Genomic DNA, 17167 nt, shown 5'->3' with positions numbered 1-17167 from the left:
CTAACAAGAGAAGTAAACCAGATGCTCATCGACGATAAGAAAAGGTAAAACATCCTATGCAAAATTGAATAAATCATATTTCAGGCAGGGACCGGCAGCAGAAGGACAGTCAAGGTTTATACTTCAGCAGACCACAGATGCAAACAAGTTATAAGGTGGGGATTGCCAGCAAAAGGGCAGTCAGCATGTACACTTCAGTAGTCAGTAGATGTGAACCACATACCAATCAAGGATTGCCAGCAAAAGGACAGTGGGTATACTTCAGCAGTCAGTAGATGTAAACCCACATACCAATCAAGGATAGGCAACAGAAGGGCAGTTAGCATGTAAAGCTTGGCAGACAGTAGATGTGATTAAATACCAGGCAAGGATAGGCAACAGAAGGGTAGTTAGCATGTATACTTCAGCAGACAGTAGATGCAAACAGTTATCTTGTTTTCCCGAAGTATCCATGCTAACTACTTTTCTACCGATGCATGCCTGGTATCTTGTTCACATCTTCTGTCTGCTGAAGTATATAAGCTACCAGTCAAGGATTGGCAGCAGAAGGGCAGAGTGTGTATATTTGGACAGGCATTCGATGTGAATCAGATATCAAGCAGAGATCGCAGCAGAAGGTCAATCAGCATGTAAACTTCAGCAAACAGTAGTTGTGAACAGGGATGGGTAGCAGACCGACAGTTACAATTTATACTTCGGCAGACAGTAGATGCGAGCCAGATACCAGGCAAGGACACGGAGCAGGGCAGTTAGTATCTTTACTTCATCAGACAATAGATGCATGTATACTTTGGCAGACAGAAGATTTAAGACAGAAGCTGTCCAGGTAGGTAGCCTGCAGGACTTTGCAGACCCAGGCCTCTGTTTTAGGTGTAGGAACAAAAGTTTAACTCTTCAACAGGCTTCCAGCACATGGTATTTTAATACTTGCTCCAGCATATAGAAAATAAAAGAAAAAAATAAATAAGTGGAGCATGTTTATTACTGTACATGCAGCCTGACTGTATTACAGTAATAGATTTAGATGTTTCAATTGAGCTTTAATAATTGTCCTGGTTCCACACCCTAAAAGGCCATCGTTCACCATCCCACAACCATCAATCTCTTGATTGCTATTTTAATTTCATTGGTGGGTAACTGATTTTTAGCAGTGCAAGTAATACAATTTAGAGTCATAAAAATAAATACTAATGCATACAACCAGCTATTATGAACATTCACTGGCAAATTTGGTCCGGATTGTTGTGTGCTTTTCATTGAATTGTGTTTAACAATACACAAATACACACTGGGGCTTATGGCAATTTTGGACATGCTCTGACAATACATTTCTTTCTACTGCTAAGATGTTTGTTTGGTGGCTCAAGCAGTAAGAATAACAATGAAGCAATATGTTCTCAGAAAAGCAATTGTCTGTGGCTTCATTAAAAATACTTAACTGGCTGCAGTCCTTGCCATTTCTGCTGCAAATAAATTATCTGACATTTGAGCCTGCAAAAATGTATGCCTTTACAGGACGTGCGCAGTACTGAACAAGACTTACATATTGTTTCAATAATTGATGATAATACACATAAGTGTTTATAGAACATGTACAGTGCAGAACAAGACTGTGCTTTATATTATTAATGACAATGCAAATTGCATGTGACATTTGATTGGCCATTAGCTTTAATAGGCCTTGAACATGCAAAGAAATTAGAGGAAATATAGGATCGATTACTACAAAAGATAATGCTGTGGCGCCTACACTGTGCACTTATTATTAGGCAAGTTGTATTTTTGAGGATTCATTTCATTATTGAACAACCACAGTGCTCTCTGTCAATCCAAAATGTTAATAAATCTTAAACCTGAATATTTAAGAAAGTAAAAGTGAGGTTTGGCTTTCTTAGGAGAATGTCTACTGTGAGAGAAAAAAGTATTTGATCCTCTGCGGATTTTGTACGTTTGCCCACTGACAAAGAAATAATCAGTCTATAATTTTAATAGTAGGTTTATTTTAACAACAAGACACAGAATAACAACAAAAATATCCAGAAAAACGCATTTTAAAAAAAAGTTACATTAATTTACATTTTAATGAGCAAAATAAATATTTGATCCTCCATCAATCGGCTCCCAGGTGTCTTCTATGCAGGTAATGAGCTGACATTAGGAGCATTCCCTTAACCACTTGCCTACTGGGCACTTAAACCCCCTCCTGCCCAGACCAATTTTCAGCTTTCAGTGCTCTCACACTTTGGATGACAATTACTCAGCCATGTAATACTGTACCCAAATTAATTTTTTGTCCTTTTTTTATACAAATAGAACTTTCTTTTGCGCTATAAATGAAAAAAGACCAAAAATTTTGAAGAATAAAATGCATTTTTCTTTGTTTCTGTGATAAAATTTTGCAAATTATTAATTTTTCTTCATACATTTTGGCCACACTTTATTTTACAAATAAATTACACATCTAACTTGTTGATTACCTATTACACTTTTGAAGGCCCTGGAGCACCAGGACAATGACACATGGCACTGATGACACGTGACACTGATGTGGCACTGATGACACATGACACTGACAGATGGCACTGATACATGGTACTGATGACACGTGACACTGATAATAGTTGGCACGTGACACTGACAGGTGGCACGTGACACTGACAGGTGGCACTAGGGACAGTTGACACTGATAGGTGGCACTGGGGACAGTTGACTCTGATAGGTGGCACTGGGGACAGATGGCACTGACAGGTGGCACTGGGGACAGATGGCACTGGGGACAGGTGGGCATGTGTGTTTTGTGTTAGTGTGGCACTGTGTTTGAACACTAACACTCACGCTGCAGCCGCAGGTCGCTCTCCTTCCTCACATGCGGTCTCTGTGTGAGGAGGGAGAGCTGGCAATGTAAACATATGAGATCATCTCTCATTGGACACTCAGATTGTTGACAGTGGCTGCTGTCACTGGCTGTGTCCAAAAGACACAGCCAACACAGATTTTCCCCGATGTGCGCAATTGAGTGCCGTGCTGTAGCCGTCTTTCAGCTGTAACGCAGGTGCATAGTGGTTAAGTTATGTGTAATAAAATGGAATGACACATGGAAAAAAATGAACATGGAAAGCCAAGACACCAACTGAAATCTATCAGTAATTAGAAAACAATCCTGCCCCTTATCAGTGCAAATTAATATCAGCTGGTTCAGTCTCAACTGATGAGCAATAAATAGGATTCTGATTACCAAGGTGTCCAATAAGAAACATCTCATGATGGGTAAAACCAAAGAGCTCTCTCAAGACCTTTGCAACCTTATTGTTGCAAAACATACTGATGGCATTGGTTACATAAGGATTTCTAAACTTCTGAATGTTTCCAGTGAGCACTGTTGGGGCCAAAATCCAGAAAAAAAAGAGTGGAAAAAAATTATCACCATAAACCGGCCACAACCAGGTGAAAAGAATTATCGGAAGAGTTGTCCAAGAGCCAAGGACCACTTATGGAGAGCTTGAGAAAGACCTGGAATTAGCAGGTACAATTGTCTCAAAGAAAACAAATAATTAATGCTTTCATGGCCTGTATACATGCTCTCGCTCTCCACGCAAGACTCCATTGCTGAAGAAAAAGCATGTTGACGCTCGTTTAAAGTTTGCTGCACATTTAGACGAGACTGTGAAATACTGGGAGAATATAGTCTGGTCAGATGAGACCAAAATTGAACTCTTTGGATTACATAATACACACCATGTTTGGAGGTCAAATGGCACAGCACATCACCCCAAAAACACCCCCATACCAACAGTGAAGTTTGAAGATGGGAACATCATGGTGTGGGGCTGTTTTTCAGCATATGGTACTGGAAAACTTTGTCATTGAAGGAAAGATGAATGGAAAAATGTACCAAGATGTTCTTGATAAAAATCTGTTGCCATCTACCAGGATGATGAAGATGAAACAAGGGTGGACGTTTCACCAAGACAGTGATCCCAAACACAAAGCCAAGGAAACTGTCAATTGGTTTCAAGGAAAGAAAATAAAGCTGCTAGAATGGCCCAGCCAATCACCTGACTTAAATCCAATAGCAAATCTATGGAAAGAACTAAAGATCCGAGTTCATAGAAGAGGCCCATGAAACCCTAAAGATTTGAAGACTGTGTGAAAGAATATGCCAGAATCATACCTGAGAAATGCATGCGACTAGTTTCTTCATAAAGGAAGCGCCTTGAAGCTGTCATTACCAGCAAAGGATTTTGTATGAAGTATTAAATACATTTCAGTTAGCGTGTTCAATACTTTTTCCCTGTGTAATTCCATTTTTTACACATAACTTATTTTTCTGAAATTATTTGTTTTGGTTTCCTTGTAGGTATGGATTGCATGGGTTGTTTCTGACGTGGTAAAAATGTCATGTCGGTAGCACCTTTAGAAATAGATTTTCCTAGAAAAATGGTAACGTGTTCAATACTTTTTTTTACCTGTTGTATGTCTCTTCTGCAATAAAGTACTGTATGCATTTTCTGCATTAAAACCTTCCTTCTAGCATTTTTTCTTTAAAGCAAAGTTCTACTTTAGCTTGTGTTTCCCAAGTTTGTGAAAGGTTAAACACATGATCAGAAAAGACATAAGCAGAGGTTGTTTTAAGTTTTGTCACCACAATCATAAGAGCAGCTGAAGTCATGTGGAAACTCGCTTTCCCTCCCTTCCCTGTATCCCAAGCCTCCCTATTAGTCACCCTGATCAGTGTTTACTGCCCAAGTTTTTTATAGGCTTAAATGGTTATTAGACTATAGTGGTCCTTTGGATTAGCGTTATACAAGACTTTGTCCGATAAGAAATTTCCCAAAAAGCTTTATATGCCCAACAGGATCAGAGTAATTCTTCTTAGCTGCCATACTGAAATGACAAAGTGATCATCAGGTCTTCCACCAGATTTTGATTGCACTGTTTGCATTTAAAAATAATAGTCTTGAAAAGTTCTTGAGTGTCACTGGCTAATATCTCCTTATTAGCCTGTAGCCATTGCAGTAGATTTGTAAAAGAAATTCTAAATGAATATGTAATGTTTGATACACATTTAATTTGTATTAATTGGTCATGTTTTCCAATCTTTCCACCAGGAACTTCACGGAAAGCTTGAATCTCTTGGTAAAATTGAGACTACTGACCTACTGAACCTGACCACACAAATAGTCCTTGAGATGCTGCCTGAATGTGAGAAGCCAGACATTGAAAAATATGAGGCACAACTCAGGGAATGGCAAAATGATGAGGCGGGTATGATAGCAAGAGAGAAAGAGATGAGAGAGAAAGCAAAGGAGGAGTATGAGGCCAGACAGGCAGCCAAGTCCACTGCCCAATAAACTGTTTTAAGCTGACTTGTGTGATTCGATTTACTCTATGGATCATCTCCCCATATTAGCTGCCATTGTACTCTGTCATTACCCTTAGCTTTGTTATACTATTCAGTAGTCTTATTGGGTTAGTGAAACCTCGGGCATTGTCTGGTTCATCCAGATGTTGGACCAAGACTTTCCTAAAGCTGATTCGTGTTCATATAAGATAAAGAAACTTTCTAAACAACAAATTGATATTTTTTCAGATAATTATATTGATTTTTGAGGTCATTACATCCAGACTCCAGGTATGCCAGAAGGCATGTAACTAAACACAGAGCTACGACCAGTTCTGTATTTTTTATTTTTATTTATCTGGACTTATTTTACTGACTTAAGTTGTTGGTCCAGTCGGTTGCCATTGTCCTTTCCCAAACTAGACTCTACTGTGATACACAATACATCTTCTTTATAAGGCTGACAAAAGGAATATTTTTACCTGGCAGTAACAGACCAAGCTGGCACCATTGTTCAGTGGTGTAATTAAAAAATAGTTGTGGCCACAATGCCCCATCAGGGTATCAATCTAATTTTTTCAGTATGTGAAAAAAATGTTTTCACTATTTTAAAAATCATGGCATGGACTTGTTCTGTGATAAGCTATAGTGATTTGTGGGGATATGTTCAACTTTAAAGTTTAGCTAAAATTTATTTTTAGCCCCACATTGACCTAACTTACCTGTAGTGAAATATGTCCCATGTTGCGGAGGCATCTGGATTCTGTAGAAAATCTTCACTGCAGCGATGCCCTGCCCTCTTCTTGTCTCTGTTCTTCTGGTGCACAGGTGGTTTAACAGCTTCGGGTCTCTGGGCTGATTTCAACAGTTAAAGTTCCTTATGGGGACCTGTCACTCTTTCCCTTTCATCCATTGAGAAAAGTTAAGCAGGCCATAGATTGTGCGAATTTCTTTCCTGCAATTCACACAATTCCCTCATCAACATAGACAGTGCTGACATGGGAATTCCTCCTGCCAAGCAGTTGTCTTCTCCCGATAGGGAAGGGCGGAGGAAGCCATCCCCACCAGAAGACAGTGATTATCGCTAGCGGCTATAGCAGCCGCTTGCGGTAATCGCAAGCGGATTCGGCAGGCTGATTGTACCCAAGTTGATAGATCAGTCAACTTGGTACATTCAGCCTGCCCACTAATGGTTTGAATCTTGGCTGGTTCCTGCTGGACTGGCCGCGATTCGAACCATGTATGGCCGGCCTTATTTCATTGCTTTTACTGCACTGCATGTTACAGGCAATGAAAGCATTTAAAGAACTTTTGTCCTCGTTGAGAGTCTTTTTTTGTATTGAATTCAGCCCAGAGACCCAAAGCTAACCTCATGCTTGCTGGAAGTTCAGAAACGGAAAGAGAATGGGTCATCCCTGCAGTGAAGACTCCTACAGGATCCAGCTGCCCGCACAATGTGGGACATACTCCATTACAAGTAAGAAAGTTCACTGAAGCTGTAGGGCTAAGAATATTTTTAAGCTAAACTTTGCTTTAAAGGAAATTTTTGTTCTCTTTTTCTACTGAAAGTTACTGTTGTTTTTGATCACTTATGAGCCTAACAGAAAATGAGGCATTTCTTTTTTTGTACAGGTATTCACAACTTGTGTATTATATGATAATAAATGCTTGTTTTGATTTTGGAAAGCTTTGTTCTTCTTATGTTTGTGTGTCTGTTTCTTAAACTAAATGTGGAGTGGTGCACAATGATATAATGCTTGCTGGACTTCTGCTTCTTGCTGAAGAGAAGCAGTAGGACAGCGCAAGCAATGATAATATGCAAGGTGCAATTACCCATAGCAATAAGAAATCGCGTAGCTGATACCTCTAAACCCAAATCCCCTTTGATGTTCTAGGTAACCACCACCTGCATACACACACCCACGACAGTTGCCCTTTTTTTTAAAACATTTCACCACCTCTATATGCAAAATAAGTATAACTAAAGGCAAAACTTTTTATTTTGGACAGAGTGGAGAGGGATTAGAACACGTCAGTTGCTGTTTGTGTCCCCGTTAGGGAGATTCACACTCTTTATTTGTCTTGTTTACCACTGCCATTGAAAGTAAACGAAAATGGATGACCCCAAGGGATTTCCTCTCACTTCCTGTTTTGGCTATGGGTCAGGAAGTCGAGGTAAATCTTTCCACTTTCAGTTTCAAAATGTTTGTGGGTTTCCTTGAATGAACTGCTCATTTCAAAATAAGAGCTTTAACCAGGGCAATCGATAACCCTCCTATTTTATTTTTTGAACCATATTGAATGCTTATTATGCTTAAAAACTAATTTCTGGTTCAACTTCCATGTTTGTAAAGAGGTCTCACATTCTCATCAAGCATACTATGATATGGTGCAGAATGTATAGTTGACTCAATGAATGGCAGTTGCTTAGGCCCTGAAGCAAAGCAACCCCAAGCCATAACGTTTCCACCACCATGTTTCACAGTTGCAATGAGGTTCTTCTCCTGCAACACTTCAGTTTACGGCAAACATGACTCCTGTTGGTTTAACCAAGCCACTTTATCTTTGAACTATCAATCGTTGGCACACTTCTAGTTCCAGAAGGTCTAGTATTTGCCTTTAGGTTTAATTGCAAACTACAATCTTGCTCTAATGTTCTTTTTTGGACAGCAAACACTTTCCCTTAACACACTTCTGCAGGTGGAATTGATGTAACCTCTTTCTGATTGTAGATGCATAGAAATATGCTGCACTGTTGCAGGAGTTACCTGAACACCCCACAATGAAAATGTGGGGTTTTCAGAGAAATTTTAAGCATCCAACAAGTCAGTTCTTGGGTTGAATTGGACAAATTAGCAGTTGTTTGAAATCTATGCAATTGTTACAGAAAGCAGCTTGCTATGGGGGCACCCGAGCCAAGCCACAGCTCCCCGTGTCCATTCAGACACAGAGCCGCAGCCTTGCCCCTTTCTCTCCTCAGTGGCTGTCTGACTTTGACAGCAGTGGGAGCCAATGGCACTTTGCACTGTCTCAGCCAATAAGGAGGGGAGTCCTAGGCAGCCGAGACACTCCTGCACCAATACTGGATCTAGATGGGGCTCAGGTAAGTATTAGAGGAGCTGCTGCACACAGAAGGTTTTTTATCTTAATGCATAGAATGCATTAAGATAAAACAAAAAAAAACCTTCTGCCTTTACAGCAGCATACTTTCTAAGGATGTTCTAATCTCTGGCATCCAATCTGAAACACAGGATTCCAATTTCATGGATGTGAAGTGGTGGTAAACGTAGGGGTGCATTTACTTTTTCCATATGACAAATCTGCATTTCGTATTCATATATCACAGGACACAGTAGGGTTATTTCTTATGACATTGCATTATGCTTCTCCTCCAGGTTATTGGAAACTGGCAAATAGCAAAGCTTAACCCAGCTCTGAATAACCACTCCCACTTCCAACATTGCCTGTGTTTTTTTTGCTAGTGTCTGTAGGTGATGGACATGTCTTTCTACTGAGAGAATCTCAGCATTATGTTTGTTTACTGAACATTGGTGCTCTATAGCCCTACAAATTACTATTTCCAGGGGTACTATACCAGGGCTCGACAAACCCCAGGTGCCAGGTCGCCAATGCGACCAGAAATCGCAACCTGGCGCCTAAGCTGCCACCAGCCCACTCACTATTGATGCCCCAGACATGCAGAGCATTAACACTGACTGCCGTCCCCCTCCCTCCTCTACACTCAGCGGCTCTGGCAAGCATCAAGCGCTGTCCTAAGTGTGTGGAGGAAAGAGGAGGATCTGTCAGATTTCAGCTTGATGTCAGGGGTGGACGGGAGTGGGCGGGACCCAGCAGCTATCAAACACCAGCCAATGGGATCTGGGCAGGCCGCTACTTGTATGTGGCCCGCCCCTTTTCTTAAGCAGCCCAATCGTTGGCTGATGTTTGATAGCTGCTGAGTCCCGCCCACCCCGGCCGGTCCCGCCCACCCCGACATCAAGCTCAAATCTGACAGATCTGCCTCTCTGTCACTTGTCAGTTTCACACCCCGGCTGGGTCTTGCCCACCCTGACATTAAGCTCAATTCTGACAGCTCCTCTGTTACTTTTCATTAAGAGTGCTCAGTGTGCCACCTGCCAGTGCCACCGCCAACCAGTGCCACCTGCCAGTGCCGAGTGTCACCACCAACCAGTGCCACCGCCAATCAGTGCCACCTGCCAGTGCCACCGCAAATCAGTGCCACCTGCCAGTGCCGAGTGTCACTGCCAATCAGTGTCACCGCCAATCAGTGCCATCTGCCACTACCAATCAGTGCCACCTGCCAGTGCCACCACCAATCAGTGCCACCTGCCAGTGCCACCCAGTGTCACCGCCAATCAGTGCCACCTGCCAGTGACAACCAGTGCCACTGCCAATCAGTGCCACCGCCAATTAGTGCCACCTGCCACCGCCAATCAGTGCCACCTACCAGTGCCACCACCAATCAATGCCACCTGCAGCAACCAACCAGTGCCACCGCCAATCAGTGCCACCTGCCAGTGACAATCGGTGCTACCGCCAATCAGTGCCACCTGTCACTGCCAATCAGTGCCATCTGCCAGTGCCATCCAGTGTCACCGCCAATCAGTGCCACCTGCCAGTGACAACCAGTGCCACCGCCAATCAGTGCCACCTGCCAGTGACAACCAGTGCCACCGCCAATCAGTGCCACCTACCAGTGCCACCGCCAATCAGTGCCACCTGACACCACCTACCAGTGCCACCTGCCAGTGCCACCACCAATCAGTGCCAACCAGTGCCACCACCAACCAGTGCCACCTGCCAACACCAACCAGTGCCACCCGCCAACACCAACCAGTGCCACCCGCTAACGACAATCAGTGCCACCTGCCAGTGACAACTAGTGCCACCGCCAACCAGGGCCACCTGCCAGTTCCAAACCAGTGCCACCTGCCAATCTCCTGCCAGTGCCACTGCCAATCAGTGCCACCTGCCAGTGCCAATCAGTGCTATGTGCCAGTGCCACCGCCAATCAGTGCCACCTGCCAGTGCCAACTGCCAATGCCAACAAGTGTCACCTGCCAGTGCCAATCAATGTCACCTGCCAGTGCCATCTGGCAGTTCCACGTGCCTGCCAGTGGCAACCAGTACCATCTGTCAGTCCCAAACCAGTGCCGCCTGCCTAAGCCAACCAGTTCCATCTGTTGCCAGCCTTACTCTTTCTGGTCAGCCCATAACCCTGATGTAACAGCGTTACATTGGAGTTATTGACTGGGTGCTCCGTTGTGAGTTAGGGATAGGGCGTGAAAATGACTGGCCTTATCCCAGGAACTGGCAATCCATACCACTGTTAAAAAAAACAAAAAACTGGCTCCTAACTTTTTCAGCTGGCTCCTAAATTCAAAGCAAATTTGTCAACCCCTGTTACCTGGACTCTTGCAGGAAGAACAGGGGGAATGCCTGTAAGCTGCAACTGTCGCTGTATCTCACATGTGCCAGTCACCCTGGCAGGCGGCTTCAATGCACTAGTTAGCTGGTGGGGTGCTATGCAAGTCTAGCGCTGTGGTCTCCTGAGGCAGAGCCCTATTCCCGAAGAGCCTGCAGGGTATGCCTGACCAGGAGCAGGTGAAGATTTAGCCATTTGTTGGCTCTGCTGCTTTCACGTAAGATGCCCCTAGTGATCTTTCCTTGCCTTTGGCCTGTATGAGGGATTTGGGCACGGTCAGCCATTTTTGAGCTGTGGTTTCCAGGTTGGTTGGCGCCACTAGAGGGCAAAATTATCCAGGACTTTGAACAAACTGCCTCCTACTACAGCCAAATATAAAAAAATTTGACTCATACTTGCTGATGTTCTTGCCCCACATTTGGTGGCCATGTATAATTCGGTAAATTCATTCACTCCAAACTTGCTGACTGCCAACATCGTAATGATCCCTAAGCCAGATAAGGGCCAACCATTCTTGTTTCACGCTGGCGGTGGTGTGTTCAGGGTAATGTGCAGTGTTAGATTTCCTGACACACATAGCATTTTGCTTTTGGGTTAAAAAGTAAAATTTTGTTCTCATCTGACCAGAGCACCTGCTTCCACGTGTTTGCTGTGTCCCCTACATGGCGTCTCGCAAACTGCAAACGGGACTTCTAAAGGATGTCTTTCAAAAATGGCTTTCTTCTTGCCACTCTTCCATAAGGACAGATTTGTGGAGTGCGCAACTAATAGTTGTCCTGTGGACAGATTCTCCCACCTGATCTGTGGATCTCTGAAGCTTCTCCATAGTTACCATGGGCTGCTTCTCTGATTAACGCTCTCCTTGCCTGGCCTGTCAGTGTAGATGGACGACCATGTCTTGCTAAGTTTACGCCATGCTCTTTTCATTTTTGGATGATGGATTGAACAGTGCTCCGTGAGCTGTTCAAAGCTTGGGATTTTTTTTTATAACCTAACCCTGCTTTAAACTTGTCAACAACTTTATCCCTGATCTGTCTGGTGTGTTCCTTGGCCTTCAGGATGGTGTTTGTTCACTAAGGTTCTCTAACAAACCTCCAAGGACGCAGAACAGCTGTATTTATACAAGATTAGATTACACACAGGTGGACTCTATTTACTAATTAGGTGACGTCTGAAGACAATTTGATTGCACTAGATTTTAGTTAGTGGAATCAAAGTAAAGGAGTCTGAAAACAAATGCATGCCACACTTTTCAGATATTTATTTGTAACAAATTCCACATGACAAAATGTGGAAAATGTCAAGGGGTATGAATACTTTTTCAAGGCACTGTAGGTACTTAATTGAAACAAATCAATGAAAGAATGCTAATATCCCTGAAATATAAGAAGATAGTGATCTAGATCCAAATATCCTGCATAATTAAATTGAAATAAGCCTGCCCGTTAACTAAAATCCCTTCCTACAGGAGGAGAATACAAGATTCCTTCTAATACTATTGTTAGCTGGAAACCCCTTCTATTTGTGCCTAGTTTTACTTTGTTACTGGTGATCTGACTTCTTTGAGCCATTCACCACCAACTGCCATTACCCCATCAAATGAGAGCACCTTGATGGCATTCAGGCTCACATATACAGTAAGGGAAAGAAAAAAGTAGAAGTAGACAGAAGGGCTAGGAAACTGTTGACAGACAAGCCCAGCTTCCTAAAGTTCATAAAGAACACAATTACACTATGTTGTATTTGATGGCCAAATGAGGAATCATAATTGTCATGATTATTTTATTTAAAAAAAAAACTTTTCTGTGATTTGGCTTTGATGGAAATGTGTGGCACTTGCTATTTGTTGGCAGAGAAGTTAAACCTATTTTCTGGTCAGCACCCTGGAGCCAGCATGTGGCACGCAAATAAGAGACCTAGTTAAACAAAAAGCGCCTCTCCAAGCCCCGCAACATTCATTCCAGTGATTCCAAACACTGCCGGGTGCTGGCTTCAAAGGAGTTAATCTCAGCTAATAGACCATCTAAAATAAGGAAAAACAGAAGCATGCACCTGGAGACTGCTTGGCCCAATAAGTGTCAAGTAGGCTTCAGCTCTGTCTCCTCCAAAGCCACACCCCTCTAATGCATTTTACCCCTTCAGGGCTTAGTATAGAGGTGCACCTCCACAATTAAGCCTGCGAGCGGGTAAATCACCTTAAGGGACGTGGCTTGGCAGGAGAAGCCTACTTGACACATATTGGACCGATTGCTCTCCCAGTGTACACTTCTGTTTTTCATTTTGTACATAAATCATTGAGTTGCTAAATGGCTGTCTCTGTCAGAGCTTGATCACACAGATGTTACACTCTGTGATGCAATACATTTTAAGCCAATACTAGTCAATCTATTTGATATATGGAGCCCCAACTGGGGCTCCAGGTATTACCCAGGGGTCGAACAGTATATTCTGTATATGTAATACTGCAGGAAACTGTCAAAGACTGCAGGCATGATACTTTTCTAATTCTAGAAACTTTGCAGAAGATACTGGGAATATGTTAAGTGAGACTGCTAGAGATCACTGTCATTACAGCCCCTTTACAAAGCAATTCTATCACTATCACTACCAACAGCTGGGGCTCAGGACCACACAAAAAATTCAAAAGGACCATATGCGGCCCTCATGCTAGCGGTTGGGCACAAGGCTCTAACTATAGGCTGCTTACTATTTACTGATCACAAGAGCACAAAACTGACATCCTATATTAACTTCTCTATTTTGTAATTATGAGAGAAATAAGCATACTTATGTGCAGCGTCTGTTTTCTATTCTTAGCCCAGGCAAGAATGTGCAAGGAAAGACTGGTTTTCAGAAAAAAAACACTGGCTGTTCCTAAGACAAACAAGCGTTACATAAGGCCTTTTAAACATTATGTAACAAAGATGACAAGATATACAGTAGCTTGGGGTGGTCAATCAATACAGATAGGAAGAGGATGGAAAATATTCTTTCAAGCTAGCATATCACTATGCAGAATGGAGGCCTAAAAGAAGGATGGAAACATGTCATAAGGTATTGAACCTGTGTCAGCTATTACGAAGAGTAGTTGAAAAAATATACCGGTATATTGGCATGTGAAAAAAGGAATTTGTATTATTCATTTATATATATATATATATATATATATATATATATATATATATATATATATAGTATCTCATAAAAGTGACATTTTTGTAAATATTTTATTATATCTTTTCATGTGACACCACTGAAGAAATGACACTTTGCTACAATGTAAAGTAGTGAGCATACAGCTTGTATAACAGTGTAAGTTTGCTGTTCCCTCAAAATAACTCGGCATATAGCCATTAATGTCTAAACTGCTGGCAACAAAAGTGAGTACACCCCCAAGTAAAAATGTCCAACTTGGGCACAAAGTGTCAATATTTTGTGTGGCCTCCATTATTTTCCAGCACTGCCTTAACCCTCTTGAGCATGGAGTTTACCAGAGCTTCACAGGTTGCCACTGGAGTCCTCTTCTACTCCTCCATGACGACATCACAGAGCTGGTGGATGTTAGAGACTTTGCGCTCCTCCACCTTCGGTCTGGAGACATGCTTGGCCAGTCCATCACCTTTATCCTCCTCTTCTTTAGCAAGGCAGTGGTCGTCTTGGAGGTGTGTTTGTGGTCATGGGCATTGTCATGTTGGAATACTGCCCTGCGGCTCAGTCACCAAAGGGAGGGGATCATGCTCTGCTTCAGTATGTCACAGTACATGTTGGCATTCATGGTTCCCTCAATGAAATGTAGCTTCCCAGGCCCAGAAGCACTCATGCAGCCCCAGACCATGACACTCCCACCACCATGCTTGACTGTAGGCTAGACACAATTGTCTTTGTACTCCTCACCTGGGTGCCGTTCCACACATGTTTAACATCATCAGACCACAGGACATGATTCCAGTCACCCATGTCCTTTGTCTGCTTGTCTTCAGCAAACTGTTTGCGGGCTTTCTTGTGCATCATATTTAGAAGAGGCTTCCTTCTGGAATGACAGCCATGCAGACCAATTTGATGCAGTGTGCAGTCTGAGTACTGACAGGCTGACTCCCACCCCTTCAATCTCTGCAGCAATGCTGGCAGCACTCATACGTCTATTTCCCAAAGACAACACAGCCATGTCTCTGGGTACCCCATGAGGAAGTCAGTGTATGACGAAGCGTCGGGGGCGTGGCTGTGTGGCAATCATCACCAGCAATGTGCAGTGTTTGGAGCTGAACAGGGAAGTGGTGATTCACATCTCTGTCTGGGCACAGAGGAGATGGTGAGAACAACACTTAAAAGCTCGCACACCCCCGGTTCGCCGTGGCCACAGTCCAAAGTTTTTGCTGTTCAGGAGTGAGGCTTGCTGTGACTTTGATATCTATTTGCTGGCTTTTGAACTGTGAAATGTGAGTGTAAAGGTTGAAGTGTTTTTGTGTTTTAATAAATTGATTCGTACGGTTTTACACTATTGGAGCACCTTTATTATTTTACATGTGGAATATTTGAATTTGCACAATGGATGATTGTAGCAACGGTTCACTACTTGCTGTTTGGCTGATATGAAAGTGCAAGCATTGGGAGTCGCGGAGTGCATTTCTTGGGAGTGGAATCATTGATCACTTTGGTGTGGTGAATGGAATAAGAAGAGACATTACTTCAAAGGATACTTTTGGACACTCTCATGAATTTTATTTTAATTTTGTTTGTTCTGTGACACATTTATTTGGTTCACATATCACAGGGTGATACAATTGTTGTTCTCGCACATGTTGTTCATACCATTTAATTGCTGTCACGTTTCTTGGAGGTAGTTATAATTTATAGTTAAGCGTCACTATTTTTCCTTTTTTCTGATTTTAGTTTTAAAAGGTAAAATACGATTTGCACTTTACATTTTTTTAAGTGGCAGCTCTAGTTGAGGGAGCAGGCTTTGTCTAGGTGCAGCGGTGGGTATTTAGGTAAAGGGTGGAAATTTTTGGAATACCTGCAGTTTTTGTAATAATATTTATGAGTCTCCTAGCGTTATCTACTAACTGACTATTGGGAATTAAGCCACACTGATCTCAAGAGAGCAAAAAGAAGATTGCAATGATCTAGTTAAATATCTTCTTAACGATAGCAAGGACTGACATGGGCCACATATTGCTCAGAAGCATAGGGCCCTTCCAGGTTTGGGAACCATTGTAATTTGTGTGTGTAAATATTCATCTGCATAATCAGCATTTTTGGTAATATAGCTATATAGACCCTTAATATAGTTAGTTGAAAAAAGGGCAAATTTATTATAGTATAGAGCTATATACCCACCAGGACATGGCAGCTTTTGACACCTTAAGAGATTTAATAGCTAATGTAATTTCTGTGTTTGTAATATTATCATTCAGAGAGGTAAACTGAGGCCCTGGCAGCTTATTTGTCTCTGGCCAGTTTTTCACATTTTGAGAGCATATGGAGGACCCAGGGCAATATAAGTGTCCATAAAATTGAGGCTGTAAGAATAAAATATATTGTGGGTTAGCTGTCAGTTGAATTATGCATCTGATAAACAGGAGGGCTGGGAAGAGAGATGCAAGGTTTCTTAGCATTCTCAAAGCATTAGCTTGATTAACATTTTGGTAAAATTTTGTTTTGTTTTTTTCTGTGTTGTCTACAGAAGGCGATAATCTTTCCCTGCATGTAAGCCATATAGGCACACCAAAGTGCCTCCCTGAAGACGTGTGGCATATTATTAGTGAGAATAAGTCAATTTATTCTGCATGGGATATTGTAATTAAAGAATAAGTTCACCTTTCATAACATGTTACATGTTATATCCATATGCACCCTCCACATATCCCCTGTTGTGACAGAGAGTGGGGGGATCTTATCTCTGTCAAAATTTTTTTTAAAAAAACATGGCCTTACAGGGCTCTACCCACCTGACCACGTCATTCATTTACAGAGTTTTGTAAATATACGAACTACAAGTACCAACAGCCTTTGCGGCTGTCAGCTTCTAGCTCTCAATGAATTACCGGGGCGCTATTGAGTGCTCTTGGTAGTCTATTGTTTTTTCCTATTAGTGTATAACTGCCTGCCCACACAAGGTACGAGCAGACAGCTTACATAAGACAGTCTGCTGAAGTGCTGCATTGCTCCAGGGATGTGCTTTTTTTTACCTGCAAAGCGATGTGCATTTATTCTTTTTGTTTTACAAAGATGAACTTATCCTTTAAGTCTGGGAAAGTAAGGCATTGTTTTGTCTCCAGAGAACAGTTTGAAGAATTTTATGGTCTGACTATATGCAAGGATCAGTTTTGGAATCTGACAAGCTAGTGTACAGTGAGGAACTTAGAAATCAATCCATAAAG

At 42.2% G+C, this 17167-nt stretch overlaps 1 protein-coding gene across 1 annotated transcript in view; it reads left to right on the top strand.

The window, feature by feature from the left end:
- Positions 1 to 7027, top strand: part of MRPS27 (mitochondrial ribosomal protein S27) — a 167150-nt gene extending 160123 nt beyond the window's left edge. The window contains exon 11 of the mRNA XM_077462496.1: positions 5109 to 7027. Coding sequence (XP_077318622.1) covers positions 5109 to 5351 — 243 coding nt within the window. The 3' untranslated portion in view covers positions 5352 to 7027. The remainder of the gene's footprint in view (positions 1 to 5108) is intronic.
- Positions 7028 to 17167: the final 10140 nt, after the last annotated feature.

Source organism: Lithobates pipiens, unplaced genomic scaffold (assembly GCF_037356315.1).
Source record: "Lithobates pipiens isolate NorthernLeopardFrog02 unplaced genomic scaffold, aLitPip1_a1.2 Scaffold_3, whole genome shotgun sequence".
Lineage (NCBI taxonomy): Eukaryota > Metazoa > Chordata > Amphibia > Anura > Ranidae > Lithobates > Lithobates pipiens.
The sequence above is the reverse complement of the archived record's forward strand: the minus strand, read 5'-3'. Positions and strand labels throughout refer to the sequence as shown.